The sequence below is a fragment of the Ruditapes philippinarum genome, unplaced genomic scaffold (assembly GCF_026571515.1).
Source record: "Ruditapes philippinarum isolate M1 unplaced genomic scaffold, ASM2657151v2 ctg322_1_1_1_1, whole genome shotgun sequence".
NCBI classification, from domain to species: domain Eukaryota; kingdom Metazoa; phylum Mollusca; class Bivalvia; order Venerida; family Veneridae; genus Ruditapes; species Ruditapes philippinarum.
Genome location: NW_026857303.1, coordinates 131,166 through 143,966, shown reverse-complemented (window position 1 = coordinate 143,966; position 12,801 = coordinate 131,166). Strand labels below are relative to the sequence as shown.

At 31.6% G+C, this 12,801-nt stretch overlaps 1 protein-coding gene across 1 annotated transcript; it reads left to right on the top strand.

Moving 5' to 3' along the window:
* The first annotated feature begins 360 nt into the window (after positions 1–360).
* On the top strand, positions 361–11,782 carry LOC132749319 (T-box transcription factor TBX20-like). Its single transcript, XM_060739045.1, has 7 exons — positions 361–823; positions 2,148–2,367; positions 7,579–7,852; positions 8,074–8,235; positions 8,996–9,072; positions 9,849–9,964; positions 10,650–11,782. The coding sequence occupies exons 1-7, from the start codon at positions 688–690 to the stop codon at positions 10,952–10,954; spliced, it is 1,290 nt and encodes a 429-aa protein (XP_060595028.1). The 5' UTR covers positions 361–687; the 3' UTR covers positions 10,955–11,782.
* The last annotated feature ends 1,019 nt before the right edge of the window (positions 11,783–12,801 follow it).

Genomic DNA, 12,801 nt, shown 5'->3' with positions numbered 1-12,801 from the left:
TCTTTGAAGTTTATTTCACAATGATATTAAAAAGGCAATGATCTTTTTTCGATAATTTCAGCAAATTCATGAGATCGGAGATATGCTACAATATTATAAAAACACTATTTTATCATCGCCTGGTGTAACTGCTATGGCATTTTAAGTTGTCTAACCCCTTACCCCCAATGAAATATTTTTTTTGAAACACATTTTCTAATTAGAGCTATTGCAGCGGCAGCGAAATGATTGAAGACATTTGTCGATTCTTCGCTCAGATAAGACGTTTATAATCTAATTATGCGATTGGTCGATAAAACTGAGCCCGCCCACCATTTGTAATATCACTCCGCTCTGTGGGCGATTAACCAATAGAAGCTCACGTTACATCTGATGTTCGGCAGCCGCTATTCTACACACAGGCTCTATAGGATTACAAAATAATGGGCAAAGTTGTTAATGTCTCATTCCATGAAAATAAAATCTTGTTTGAGTGTGAAGAGTGTAATGAAATCAATGTTGGACTGTCAGAATCGATTAAGTTTCTCCAAAACAGCAACTCACTTGCATGTGCAGGAATATATCGCTTAGTTAACTACGCGCAGGGAGACAAAAGCGAAACCCGACGGAAATAATACTTTTAAGACTGACATTTAACTGTTGTGTTTATTGTTTTAAAACATAGTGCAATTGTAAATTTAAATAAAAATGATCCAAGACGAAATCGAAAGGAACTCTTCGCCGACGGGTTTGAAAATGTCTACAAAAGCGTCGGCTTTCTCCATCGCCGCAATAATTGGTGAACAACCATTGAAAAGATCGGCGGATAATGTATCACCGTCTAGTAAGTATATTTCTACTTTTAAATCGCTTTTTTCAAAGTGACTTATTTCTGATGCAAATCTGCAGGAGATTCTGCTGACATAAGCAAACATTGGAATGAAAATTTCAATGATAATTTTAATAGAAGAGTAATGCAAATTTCAATTAAGAAGCAACTAACGCATGCTGGGGATTATGTAAAATATAAAGCTATGAATTTAATATATTACTTTAATATTTATTGTATACTTGTATGAATATATGAATATTGCTTTGAAGAAACAAAATGTATTATTAAAATATTAAACTCATTATTTTACTGTAAACAGACACATTTTAATTTCTCTTTAAAAAAGCGCCTGATCATTTTGTACATTTTGTTTGTAAATTCATTTTCTCATAGGAATGTTCATTTTTCCTAATTTTTATAGACTTTTAATATCTAATAGAAGAAACTGTATATGAAATCATGTAAGAATATATCTAACGCTATCATGTTTTTTTCTTTATTACTTACAAACTGAAAATAATTTATTAACAAACCTCATAAAAATAGAAAAGAAGAAAAAATAGATTAAAATCATAAATAATGATTTGAAAAAAAATATCAACAGTAAACATGTATTTTGATATTAATCTTTCTATATTTTTTGCCTAAAAGCAATTACTAACTTGAAATATAAATACAGCGGCATGTTCAAAGGGTAATTAAACCGTCAAAAATCATGTAAATCGATAAGTTTTATTGCTTTGTAATCATCACCGATTTGTTTATGAATAAAGAAAATAAATATTTGTTTAAATTTTATCGTGATTTAATTAAGTGATATAATGATTATTCTATTAAAATATAAAGATAAGTTTAGCTTGTAAAAAGATGCCGAATAAATGATAATTGATTAAAGTAAAGGAACGAAAGACAAATACATTCTTTTTATAAATATATATATTTAAGCAAGGCTTGTAACCAGATATAAACTATCCTTTTTGCTATATTTGTTTAGATTTATTATGACATATAAAATATAAATATTCACTTTCTTTGAGAAAAAAACATACAGACCATAGTCTCATCTGTTTATTGAAAAATAATGTACGATTTATTGTAACATTAAACAGTTTAAACTGTATTATCTAGTTAATATTTGTAATAAAAATAATAAATTTTTCAATGATTTATCCGTTTCTACGCATTTAGAAATGCAAAGGTACTCTGAATTTCCCGTAACCCTCATCACTTGCAGTATTAATATTTTCTAATATTTATTTAAATACTATTTAATTACTCGTACATTATAAATTCGTACATAGGAATCTTGCTCAAACAATATTATTTTTATTTACAGTAAGCGACTCAGAATCGGACTCTGTCAGAGATACAGATTCAGTCCGGGATGAGTGCGTCTCACCAAACGACTCGGGCGCTTTCTCACCCGTACGAACGCCCAGCCCCGTCGTTGCGTGTCCCGACTCCCTAATCGCCGTTAAATGCAAACTTGAGACGAGAGAATTATGGGAAAAGTTCAGTGAGCTCGGAACTGAGATGATAATTACAAAAAGCGGCAGGTAAGAGTTTTATCATGTTGAATAAAAAAAAATAATCAGTCATATATAGAAATTTTAGATGTAGACAATCATATCATTTCTTACAAATATAAGAATTTACAAAAAAATATCTCGTAAAGCTTTAACCACTTTGAAAGAAAATGGGAAGAAAATAGCGCGCTGTCTGCAATAATTAAACGGTTTCTTTTAAAGGAACTATTTCCGTTATTCAAGTCGATATGTTCACAGAAATGCGATATGTTTTTCAGAAATGAACAATGTTTAGGGATTGTTTCTTTCTTGATTTAAATAAAGAAAATAAAGAAAGTGAAATAAAATATTCAGATTGAAACTAGACCATAAACTAATTAAAATAAAATCTTAATTATTCGCATGTAATATATAAAAGGGAAAAAATGAGGATTGACATAACGTTTTATATTTTTAACTAACAAATAAGCGCAACCCTTGTATTGTTCAAATTCACTATCATAAAATATGTACAAGATATATTTATTGAAAGGGTAAGGGGTTTAAATAGTGGAATAATGTAAATCCTTTATTATTTTCAATAAAATAATGAAATATTATTGCAATGTGTACAAATGTTACATCAGTCGTGAATCATTAAAAAAATCATTTTAAAATCATTTTTAAAGCAATTCCGTCACCAAGAAGTAGATGCAGCTGTGACTTATCTGTTCAACTTAATCTTTGATTTGTTCAAATTAATTTTAATTTGGCGAAGAAGAAAAAGAAGAAGAAAAACACCGAAAAAAACAAAACAAAACATAAAATGCCATATAAATTTAAGAAATCAAAGCAGTGTTAAGACAGGTGCTTCGTCAATTTAAATTAGTCATCGAATAATGTGTTAGTTTTTGAAACCCGTAATTTGTGGTAATTCGTTCATTGCTTTTCAATGATCATTGTTTCTTTTTAATTGATATAACCCACCCCATTGCTCTAAAATGCACTGTTAAATAACATGACCATGTGTTTAATTCTTCAGTATCACGATATCTAACCATTCCAAACGCTTCATATTTTAGTTTCCAAACAAAAAAGAAACCAAGGTTAATCATCAATAACTTGAAGAGAATTGTTAAGTATGGGGTTACATTTAGCAAACAAAAAATGATATATAAGTCTACCATGCAAGTTTTTAACTAAAGCCCAGGTGTTAAAATACTGCTACAATTACTTGATAGATTTTAAAATGATAAAAACTTAACGTCAAATTAAATTTTGGAGAGCGTTGGAAGGACAACACAATATTTACATGTCTTCCAAAAGAAACATTACGTCTTTTACTGGTCTGGTTTCTGTTAGAACTATAACGACCCACGAAATTAATGGCGGAACAGTGAAGGTGAACTTGTGTGAACAACACTCATTATTCACTGGAGAGGTTAACTTGGGCGATTGATTTTAATGAGGAGAAAACAAAGTAAAGCACCGCCGCATTTGAATAAATGTATATATGCAAATTAAGCAAAAGACAAAAGGGAAAGGGTTACAATGTACGAGTTTGAAATGTGAGAAACTATACAAAACATACTCGTTATGAAGTCGCAAACGTGCCTGACAATAAATATAACGCTGCCGGCAAGACGTGTGACTAAATATTCCAATCGCGAAAATTTCTTTGAAGATATTTTTTATTTCATTTTATGTGTTGATACTTTGTTTACTTGTTAAGAAATAGAACTGATTATTTTTCGTATTTTTATTTGAATTTCGTGCTAATAATGGCAAATTATTTGTGTACGGTTTATATATTTTGTTTCAATACTTGCACACGCGTTTTCCTTTATCCAATGTCTGTAAAGTTTGCTTGCGAGGTTTCCTGTTAGCTTATTTATGAGTTAGTTGGGGTAGGGTGGAGGATGCTCCGTAATGTTTATGTAAGACTTTTATTTCTTGTTTGTTTATTTGTTCTTTTTGACATAAATTCTATTTAAGATTTTATCAAATAACTTTTGTAACAATATTGTGTCATGCGACGTTTACATAGAATTTAACAGATAGGAAGTTTAGAATTTCACACCTTGGGGAACATTTCTCATAAATGTAGATGTCTTTAGTCAAAATACTTTCGTATCAAGTCGTGTTTCGGTGCAGTTGAAATGAAGATGTTGAAGTGGAAAGGTGTCAAGATATCGCCTTGTAGTACCCCTTGGCGAAAACTGATCAGCTTTCATTATTTAATCATCGATTCTTTTCAAGGTATTTTGTACTTTGCTGATAAAGACGTAGTTTTGAAAGGGCTGTAAATCAATCATTGTGATGTGTTTATAGGAATTTGATAACACAACTCGATAATTTCGCTGGCCGAAGGAAAGAATTTGACATTAAGAAACTCGATAGCTGTTAAATCTAACAAGTTTTCTGATAGAAAAGGCTAATATTTATATAGCGGGATGCAAAATGGGGCTAATTCGCATCTAATAAAATGTGTATTAATGTTTGAATTATTTGAAAATTCCGTGCTTATCGCGATCGAGAATTTTAAAAACTTTGCAGGGTATTCCTAAAATTACACGAGATAATTTTCAATTTAATTAAGATAATATATTAGAATTAGAATATATCTGTTATCTGCAAGTAATTGATATAAAACGTTATAATCATTCTAGAAGAGACAGCTTGCATACATCTTAAGTTAATGCAGTGCATATATATAATATGATACAAGGAACGCTGAGCATGAGTGATACGACATAATCGTGAGAATGTTTCTTTATTTCAAATCAAGTTCGACGCTTGACTTTATAATTCGGTCTAATGCTTATAAAATATACTCAAAGAATAGCAGTCTGTCTATAAGTAGCGTTATTACCTCAATCTTTACACGTTTCTGTTAATTTTGATAATACGATATCATTTTGGAGATGTTCAATAAATGCAGTATCGCACCGTGCTAAACTGAAGTACAATATGCGCATTTGACACCTGCATCACAGAATGCACGATTTTCTCGCACAAACATATTGCAATGTTCTCTTACTGTCAAAATAACTGTTGAATAGTTCTTTCTTAACATACTTGCGTTCAAACTTAAGTATATAAAGCAGCCAGATGGTCAACCTTGGTACAATGACCGCAATTTCTTCCTAGCGTTCCGAAAAAAAAGTTTATTCAGATGAAATAGCCAAAGTTCGGTCAATTACAGTGTTTGTAGCGGCCGTCAACACGATGAGAGATAACTAAATGACACAATTATTAGGCTTTAAAATGTACACAATACAGACTATCAACTACTATTAACCTTACCATTCATCATGAAGAAACCTTATGTGGTTATCAAAAATTGAAATCTTTCTTCTGCGGTTAAAATCAAACTAGTGGATTAGAGATTTAGTTAATAAAACATGTCAGTTGTTGAAACGTTATAGTTGTAAATCTCGAGGTTTTGATTGTAAGTTTTTTTGAATGAATGAACCTCAAAAATGACACTCTGGGTAACTCGAGGTGTGAGTCATACCAAAATACATTGTCTTTTTATTTGTGTGGGATCTTTGTATACATGTAAATATCTTGATGAATTAATCCATATTATACAGTTTTGTCCGATGACTCATGGTTTCAAGTTAATATGTAATGTAATCAAGAAGAAGATATAAATTCGGATATTGATTGGTACCCGGGAAGGTGTTTTAATTCACTACAATCTTTAATAAACTACATGATGAACGTCTTATAGATTAAAACAAATATATAATAGTATCCTTTTTTATTATATAAATTGATATTAACTAATTTTACTTGCGCCTATATAGTGTACAATCTTATTCTCTTTTTTTGCGTATTTGTCAGTGCACTACTTTTTCGGGATTATAATTTGATGACTTGTTTTATTTCCCTTACTGCGCGAGGAAAAGTCATTTTCATCAGTTGAAAGTCTAAGTTACATATCTTTGGATGAATTATAGTTTAACACGCAACGTTACTCTTCACGAACACAAAACGAACCCTGTAATTTCAGCGACCGATCATTCAACGATGGGGGCTTTAATTTCACTCGAAAAACTAAAAATGTGAGTTGCGTCACGCGAGTTTATTTATTTAAAATCAAAAGAAATAAACACTTCTTTTACGCACGGATCATTTACGAGCTTGAAAACTGCGATAACAGGAAATATGTGTGAAGAAAACTCATCAAATCAGCTCTAAATATTTTAATGTCGGTTTAATTATACATCTAACTGCTGAAAGTAATGGATATGCGGGGTTGATTAGACTTTTATTCCACAATACAGCTTTCAAAACCTTAACCGTACCATTACGAAATAAAAATACACGTTGCGCAAGATGAATGGACCTTTAAAATTTGAACTGGTGAATATATACATACCTTCTGAATTAAGTAGAAAATTCAGACAGTTAAAACATTAAAACGAGCTATACTTTATACAAGTAAATGTGTGGTGCGTGTTGATAACTAGTCACAGTAAATACTAATGTACTAAGATTAAGGCATGGCAGAATAACATATAAGAATGTTCTTGAATTTAAGAAAACACTTTCGAAAATGTTTATATATTAGAATAATAATTCATTATTTGATATCATCTGACGACAAGTCACACTAGCTTTAAAATACACGTAAAGCTGAGAAATTGAGAAATAATAATTAGAAATAACAATACCGATAATTATTTTTCATTTCTCCCTATAACGTATTACTTTATACTTTATGTTTTGTAAATTTATGAAAAAAAGGCGATACGCAGTACTTTCATTTCATTTACATTAAGAAAAACAGAACGGTAATGTTGAAATATAAAACTAAATACCCCGTATTATATCTCAACATAAACCATACTGATAATTATAGACTTATGTGAAATGTTCTGGTGTCAGTAGAAATTCAAGCCCTTAAAGAAAACGGAAGTTAATTTGATTTATGGACTAGGGACGCTCTCGCTCCAAGTGCAAATATATTAAGGGAGCAGCACCTTCGCTGCAGACGACACGAGCCTATGATTTAGTGATTAATATTGAAAACGCCGATGGACCGTATTGCGGAGGTCAGAGAGGTCATTTTGGGATATCATATTTGCACAAATTGATGGCCAATGAAAACATGAGATATGCAAACGTCAAAACTAATTGAAAATTACAGTGCGCAATTAAGGATTATTGAGAAAATACGTGTTTAATTATTGATTAATATTAGTGTTATAAATCATACATGTATTAAAATGTCTCTCCCTGTTTTGCTTTCAGACGGATGTTTCCAACAGTGAGAGTATCATTTACTGGACTCGAATCCACTGCTCGTTACGCCGTGTTGATGGACATTGTACCTTTGGATAAGAAACGATACAGATATGCTTATCACAGATCCTCCTGGTTGGTTGCAGGCAAGGCCGACCCTCCACCCCCACGCCGTCTGTGTATGCACCCGGACGGAGCATTCACGGGAGAACAACTCATGAAGCAGACGGTATCGTTTGAGAAGCTGAAACTAACCAATAATACACAAGATAAAAGTGGACAGGTTCGTAAATCTTAAAAAATATTTGCGTGTTTTACTTTTTTATACTGTTTGCTAAGACAATGATCTATCAATTTCTTCTTTTTTTTCTGATAATAAGGAATATTTTAGATTAATATTATATCTTTTAGAGTAAATTTTGTAGATGTTATTTACGTTATTATTTCCAATCCAAAATGCTTAAAATATTTTCTATCTTAATATTTTTTCACTTTGTTTTACAGATCGTTTTGAATTCAATGCATAAATACCAACCTAGAATCCACATAGTGAAGTTGTCAGAAGGAACGAAAGTCCCACCCCCTTCATTAGATGAGGAAGAACACAAAACATTCGTGTTTACAGAGACTATTTTCATTGCTGTGACAGCATACCAAAATCAACTGGTAAATATATAGTTAATTATTTTCTTGTTTAAAAACAACGTCTGCTAACATTGAAAAATAGTATTTTTAAAATTTTACTTTGATACCAAAATTTGTTTCTGTAATATTGTTACCAAAATTTTTTCGTTAAGATTTCACAAACATTCTTTAGAAAATTCAAGTTGCTTAAATTAACTGGATACGCAAAAGCATTTCCTGACAATACAAAGACGAAATCATTCGTTTTCTTGGTATCAAATCTAGATTATTTACAATATAAATTGACTAGAGACGGTTTATCTGAACAGATTGTGAGAGATGCAACACTTTTTAAAACATTAAATGTTACATACACTTGAACCTTAGGCGTAAATCAACAGTTGACATAAATCTGGCACCAACACCAGACACTGAATCTACTTCTGATTTTAACTCGCGAAACTAACCTTTTCCCCCGCTAATGAAACAGACATCACATTAACGACTTACAATCGATGTTATGTGAAGCATTCCGAATATAATTTTGATAAGACTTTTCATGCCTAGTCGGCTTCGAATCCAGCAGAATCAAGTCATATTAACCCTGGTCCGGGGTCATCTGGCTACCCCCGCCTATCTGTCTACATAAACAGTTTCTTGGCTTCTGTATTATTTTTGATACATCTCTTGTGTGGTCTTATGCTGTAATCTGTATACAATTTCTCACCTAGTCTTCCATGATTCGAAAGCGAGGCTCGTCATGCAATAAGTACATTATCGAGATATTATTTTACCTTTGCAGATCACGAAGTTGAAAATTGACAGCAATCCATTCGCAAAAGGCTTTAGAGACTCAACACGGCTTTCTGAGTTTGAAAAGTAAGTACAAATTACACATCGGCAAAAATAGCAGGTGTCAGCTCTTCTTAACGGTGTCTATGTTACATATAATACCGTGACAATCGCAAATGCCAAGCTATAACCCATCCATCCATGTACGGATAAATTTCACTGGGCGGTCGAAAGAGTCACCTTCGGAGAGTGTCAGGCTGCTATTATAGACGCGAGGCGATTGTTTGCCCAGGCCTGGTGTACAATTTCCACACCACCATGTCAGTAAATAACTCCATATTCAACAAGACACCTATCCATTTTATTTACATTTCAAGGTTTTTTGTACATTTATCATACAGTATTACTCACTTGACATATCATTAATATAAAGATATTCTCCCTCCGCGATACATAACTACTTGACATCGACTTAAGGCAATGGCGACTTCGATTGAAACACAATATTTACAAAATACCTTAAATCACGCTAAGTAATCGCCGCATGTGTTATCAATCTTAAGACAAGGTGTATTGAATAATGCATGCCACACGAAATGCCATAATACTAGACAATTTAACACGTTTTGTTATATACAGATTGACCAATTACATTCGGAAATACTATATTTTGTCACAATTTTTATATGTTAAATAAGCCGAGATGGCATTTAAGCGTACCTGTCAAGAAGTAATGAACACATTTAATTTTTTTCACTCAGATTATTAAAATGAAAGTTAATACATAACAATTTAGCTATATAATTTGTAGTTTATGTATATATTTCAATATTGTCATGTATATTTTTTTTATATCATTACAGTACTGGTATAGAGGGAATGTTGCAATCTCACGGGTACCCAAGAACTCCTTTAAGGTCATACGGTGACCCCGAAATGGCAGATCCACTCCGACTTTCACCCCAAGAAAGACAAAAAGGTAAATATTCATAAAACTCATTTTCGGACAGACATTCATCGCACCAATGTTATGTTTGCTCATAATCAATTATTATTTTATGACTTAATGTTAACATCAAATCTTAATGTTGTTTTCTTGAAACATTATTCTGCTTTCACAAACCCTTATGAATTAAATCACATAAAAACTCTTTGAGAGCTACTATTACTGTTTGTTATTTCTAATTTATACCTATTGTTGATATATTTATTTCTGGATAATGTCTTTAAAGTGACAAGGAGCTTGAAAATTCCTTCGGCTGCCATCTTTTCCAAAGGCATTTTAAAGGTCATTTAGGTCATTAAGCGCCCTCTATCGGTTTAAAATTACACCAATAGTCATGAGCAGACATTATCTTGTCAAAGAGGCGGTTAATATATGAAATAAGATCTTACAATTTAGCGACGGGTACAATAGTAGCGTGTAGTCAACACTTGCGTTAAGGAGGCCAACAATAATGATAAATGAAAACATCTTTCCTACAACCGGCGGGTACCTGGTGTCGAATATCTCAGAGTAAACGCTACAATATGGAGCACAAAGTGCTATTCGATTAATCTTACATGATGAAAGCGAATCTGTAAGATTACTGTATCAGTTATTTTATCAGCCTGTTTATCACTGCAAAACACATTGTTACATTTTTCTCATTTTAATCTTTCAGTTTTGGCAGAGGGTTTCGCTTCTGCGTGGAGAACACTTCCAACAACGCTTCCGGTTGCTGTATCGTCAGCAAATTATCCATCATTCCCAACGTCAATCCCAACGTCACTTCCGGCGGATGTCTCAATGTTTTCATCAATGTACGGTCAAATGCTTGCGTCTCAGTCATTGTACAACCATGAACTTTTGTTACGTAGTCAATTACTAAAAGGAGCACTCGGATCTCATGGTCTTCATCATAAACCGACCCTCAGATATCATCCATATTTACCAAATTCAGCAGAAAAAATTCGAGACCAGTCGTAGATAATAAACACTCATTGTTTTCATGAAAATATATTGTTGCAAATAACTTATTTAGAACTTCTTTTGCGATAGAATTTATAGGCGTAGATAGCTGTTGGTTAGGTGTTTTTATTCTCTGAAAGATCAAGATCAACGCTTAAATTGCTGATATTTTGATATCAAGCAAGTATTGATTTGCAATAAAAATTTAATTTTATATGTTTAAAATGAATGTGTTTTTTTTAATAAATCAATGTAAATTTCAATATAAACAGCAGGACTGATATAGTATAAATTATATAGTGAAATGTATTTGTAAGTCATTTCTTTATTAGTGTATTGTGTTCAATAAAAAGGTGGCTACATAGAACATGTCAAAAATGTAATAAATAACTTTCGTCTGACTCTCACACTTTTTATTTTATAATAAAAATACATTTTTGCAAAAAAAGATCTCAAGATGCCAAACAAGAAATAAGGAATGGTTTAAACTTTAAAATTAGATTCTTTAACATGTTGTTAAATAATAAATGGAATACGAAAAACCATTTTCTTTTATCTATGTTAAATTAAAGAAACATACCTACTTACTTATAGATGAGTTGCTAACAAGAACTAAACGTTTATTTTTCTTCCCTCTGATATTCTGACATTTGTGATGAAAGTACATGCCGTCTGTTGAGGTTCAAATTTCTTATCTGCTATTTTTATTTAAAAACTTGTATATTTGACATGTAAACATTTTTTTTCAAATGTTCACGATGGTGCTTATAACATATATTTTGTTAATTTATGTCATGTTTAGCTATTTAGAAACATGGATAGAATAAATGATATATAAAAGTCAAACTGTTCTTATGTCATTTTACAGAAAGTCTTGTTATTTCAACTGCTCTAAACGAAAATAGTTTCGTTATTTAGCTTTATCACTTGTGCCTAGTTACCATGTCCGTAAAAATGCGCAGTTCTTTCATGGAAACGCTGTGTATCAGAGAGTGAAATATATATTTTTATATAAATACGCTGGTCGATGTACTTTAATTATCACAGTCATATTTGAAAGAAATCTTGATAAGACCAATATCTTACATTTGTTTTTCTATTTTACTTGTCATCTATCATTTTGATTGGTAATTAAGCAACCGTAAGTTGTAAGGAAATTAGAACAGTAATAGTATTATAGTTTTAACTCCAGTGTCACAATTTTTCGATAATGAACACAAGTTTCTCCTTAAATGAGCATTTTAAACACATCCAATTGACAAATATGTCACACAACAACAAAATGATATTTTTTATAATTATTACCTAAGGAATATAACATTGATTAGTACTTGAAAGCGTCCGGGTAGTTATCTCCCTTTTTTCATAGTTTATGCCAGGTAATTAGGATATACATATACATGTATACGTTGTATTTACCACGCTAAATATTTTAACTCTTAATCTACACAAAAACTATCGTCGTTTTAAGGGAAAATTTCAAAATAAGCACGCACTGACTAAATAGCTAACAGTGCAGACCATGTTCAGTCGGCATGCTTGTGCCAGCTGGTCTGTACTGGTCGCATTGGCCTGGTCAGTTTCACTCAGTAGGTTAAGGGTTAAGGCACATGTTATAGAAGTGTTCTTTTATTAAGTATCATAATGTTCCTATTACACGTTTATTTCATGTTAAACTAGTGGTTTTTGTTTCTTCAACGGCCAAGTATACACAAGAACCTATTTAGACTCATTCATTAATAAAAGTATTGATAAAGAAATATTCGAAACGTTTAAGAATACTATTGCATCTAAAATAGTTTATAAATCAAGGATCAAGTACAAGTTTATATCGTTTGATTGTAAAATTACTAGTATCTGCACAA

What these genes read in the sequence shown, in the direction of transcription:
- LOC132749319 (XM_060739045.1), top strand. Translation starts at nt 688, where the DNA reads ATGATCCAAGACGAAATCGAAAGGAACTCTTCGCCGACGGGTTTGAAA. An exon ending in CACAAGATAAAAGTGGACAG is followed by an intron (nt 7,853 to 8,073) that starts GTTCGTAAATCT and finishes TTTGTTTTACAG; the next exon opens with ATCGTTTTGAATTCAATGCA. An exon ending in CGGCTTTCTGAGTTTGAAAA is followed by an intron (nt 9,073 to 9,848) that starts GTAAGTACAAAT and finishes ATATCATTACAG; the next exon opens with TACTGGTATAGAGGGAATGT.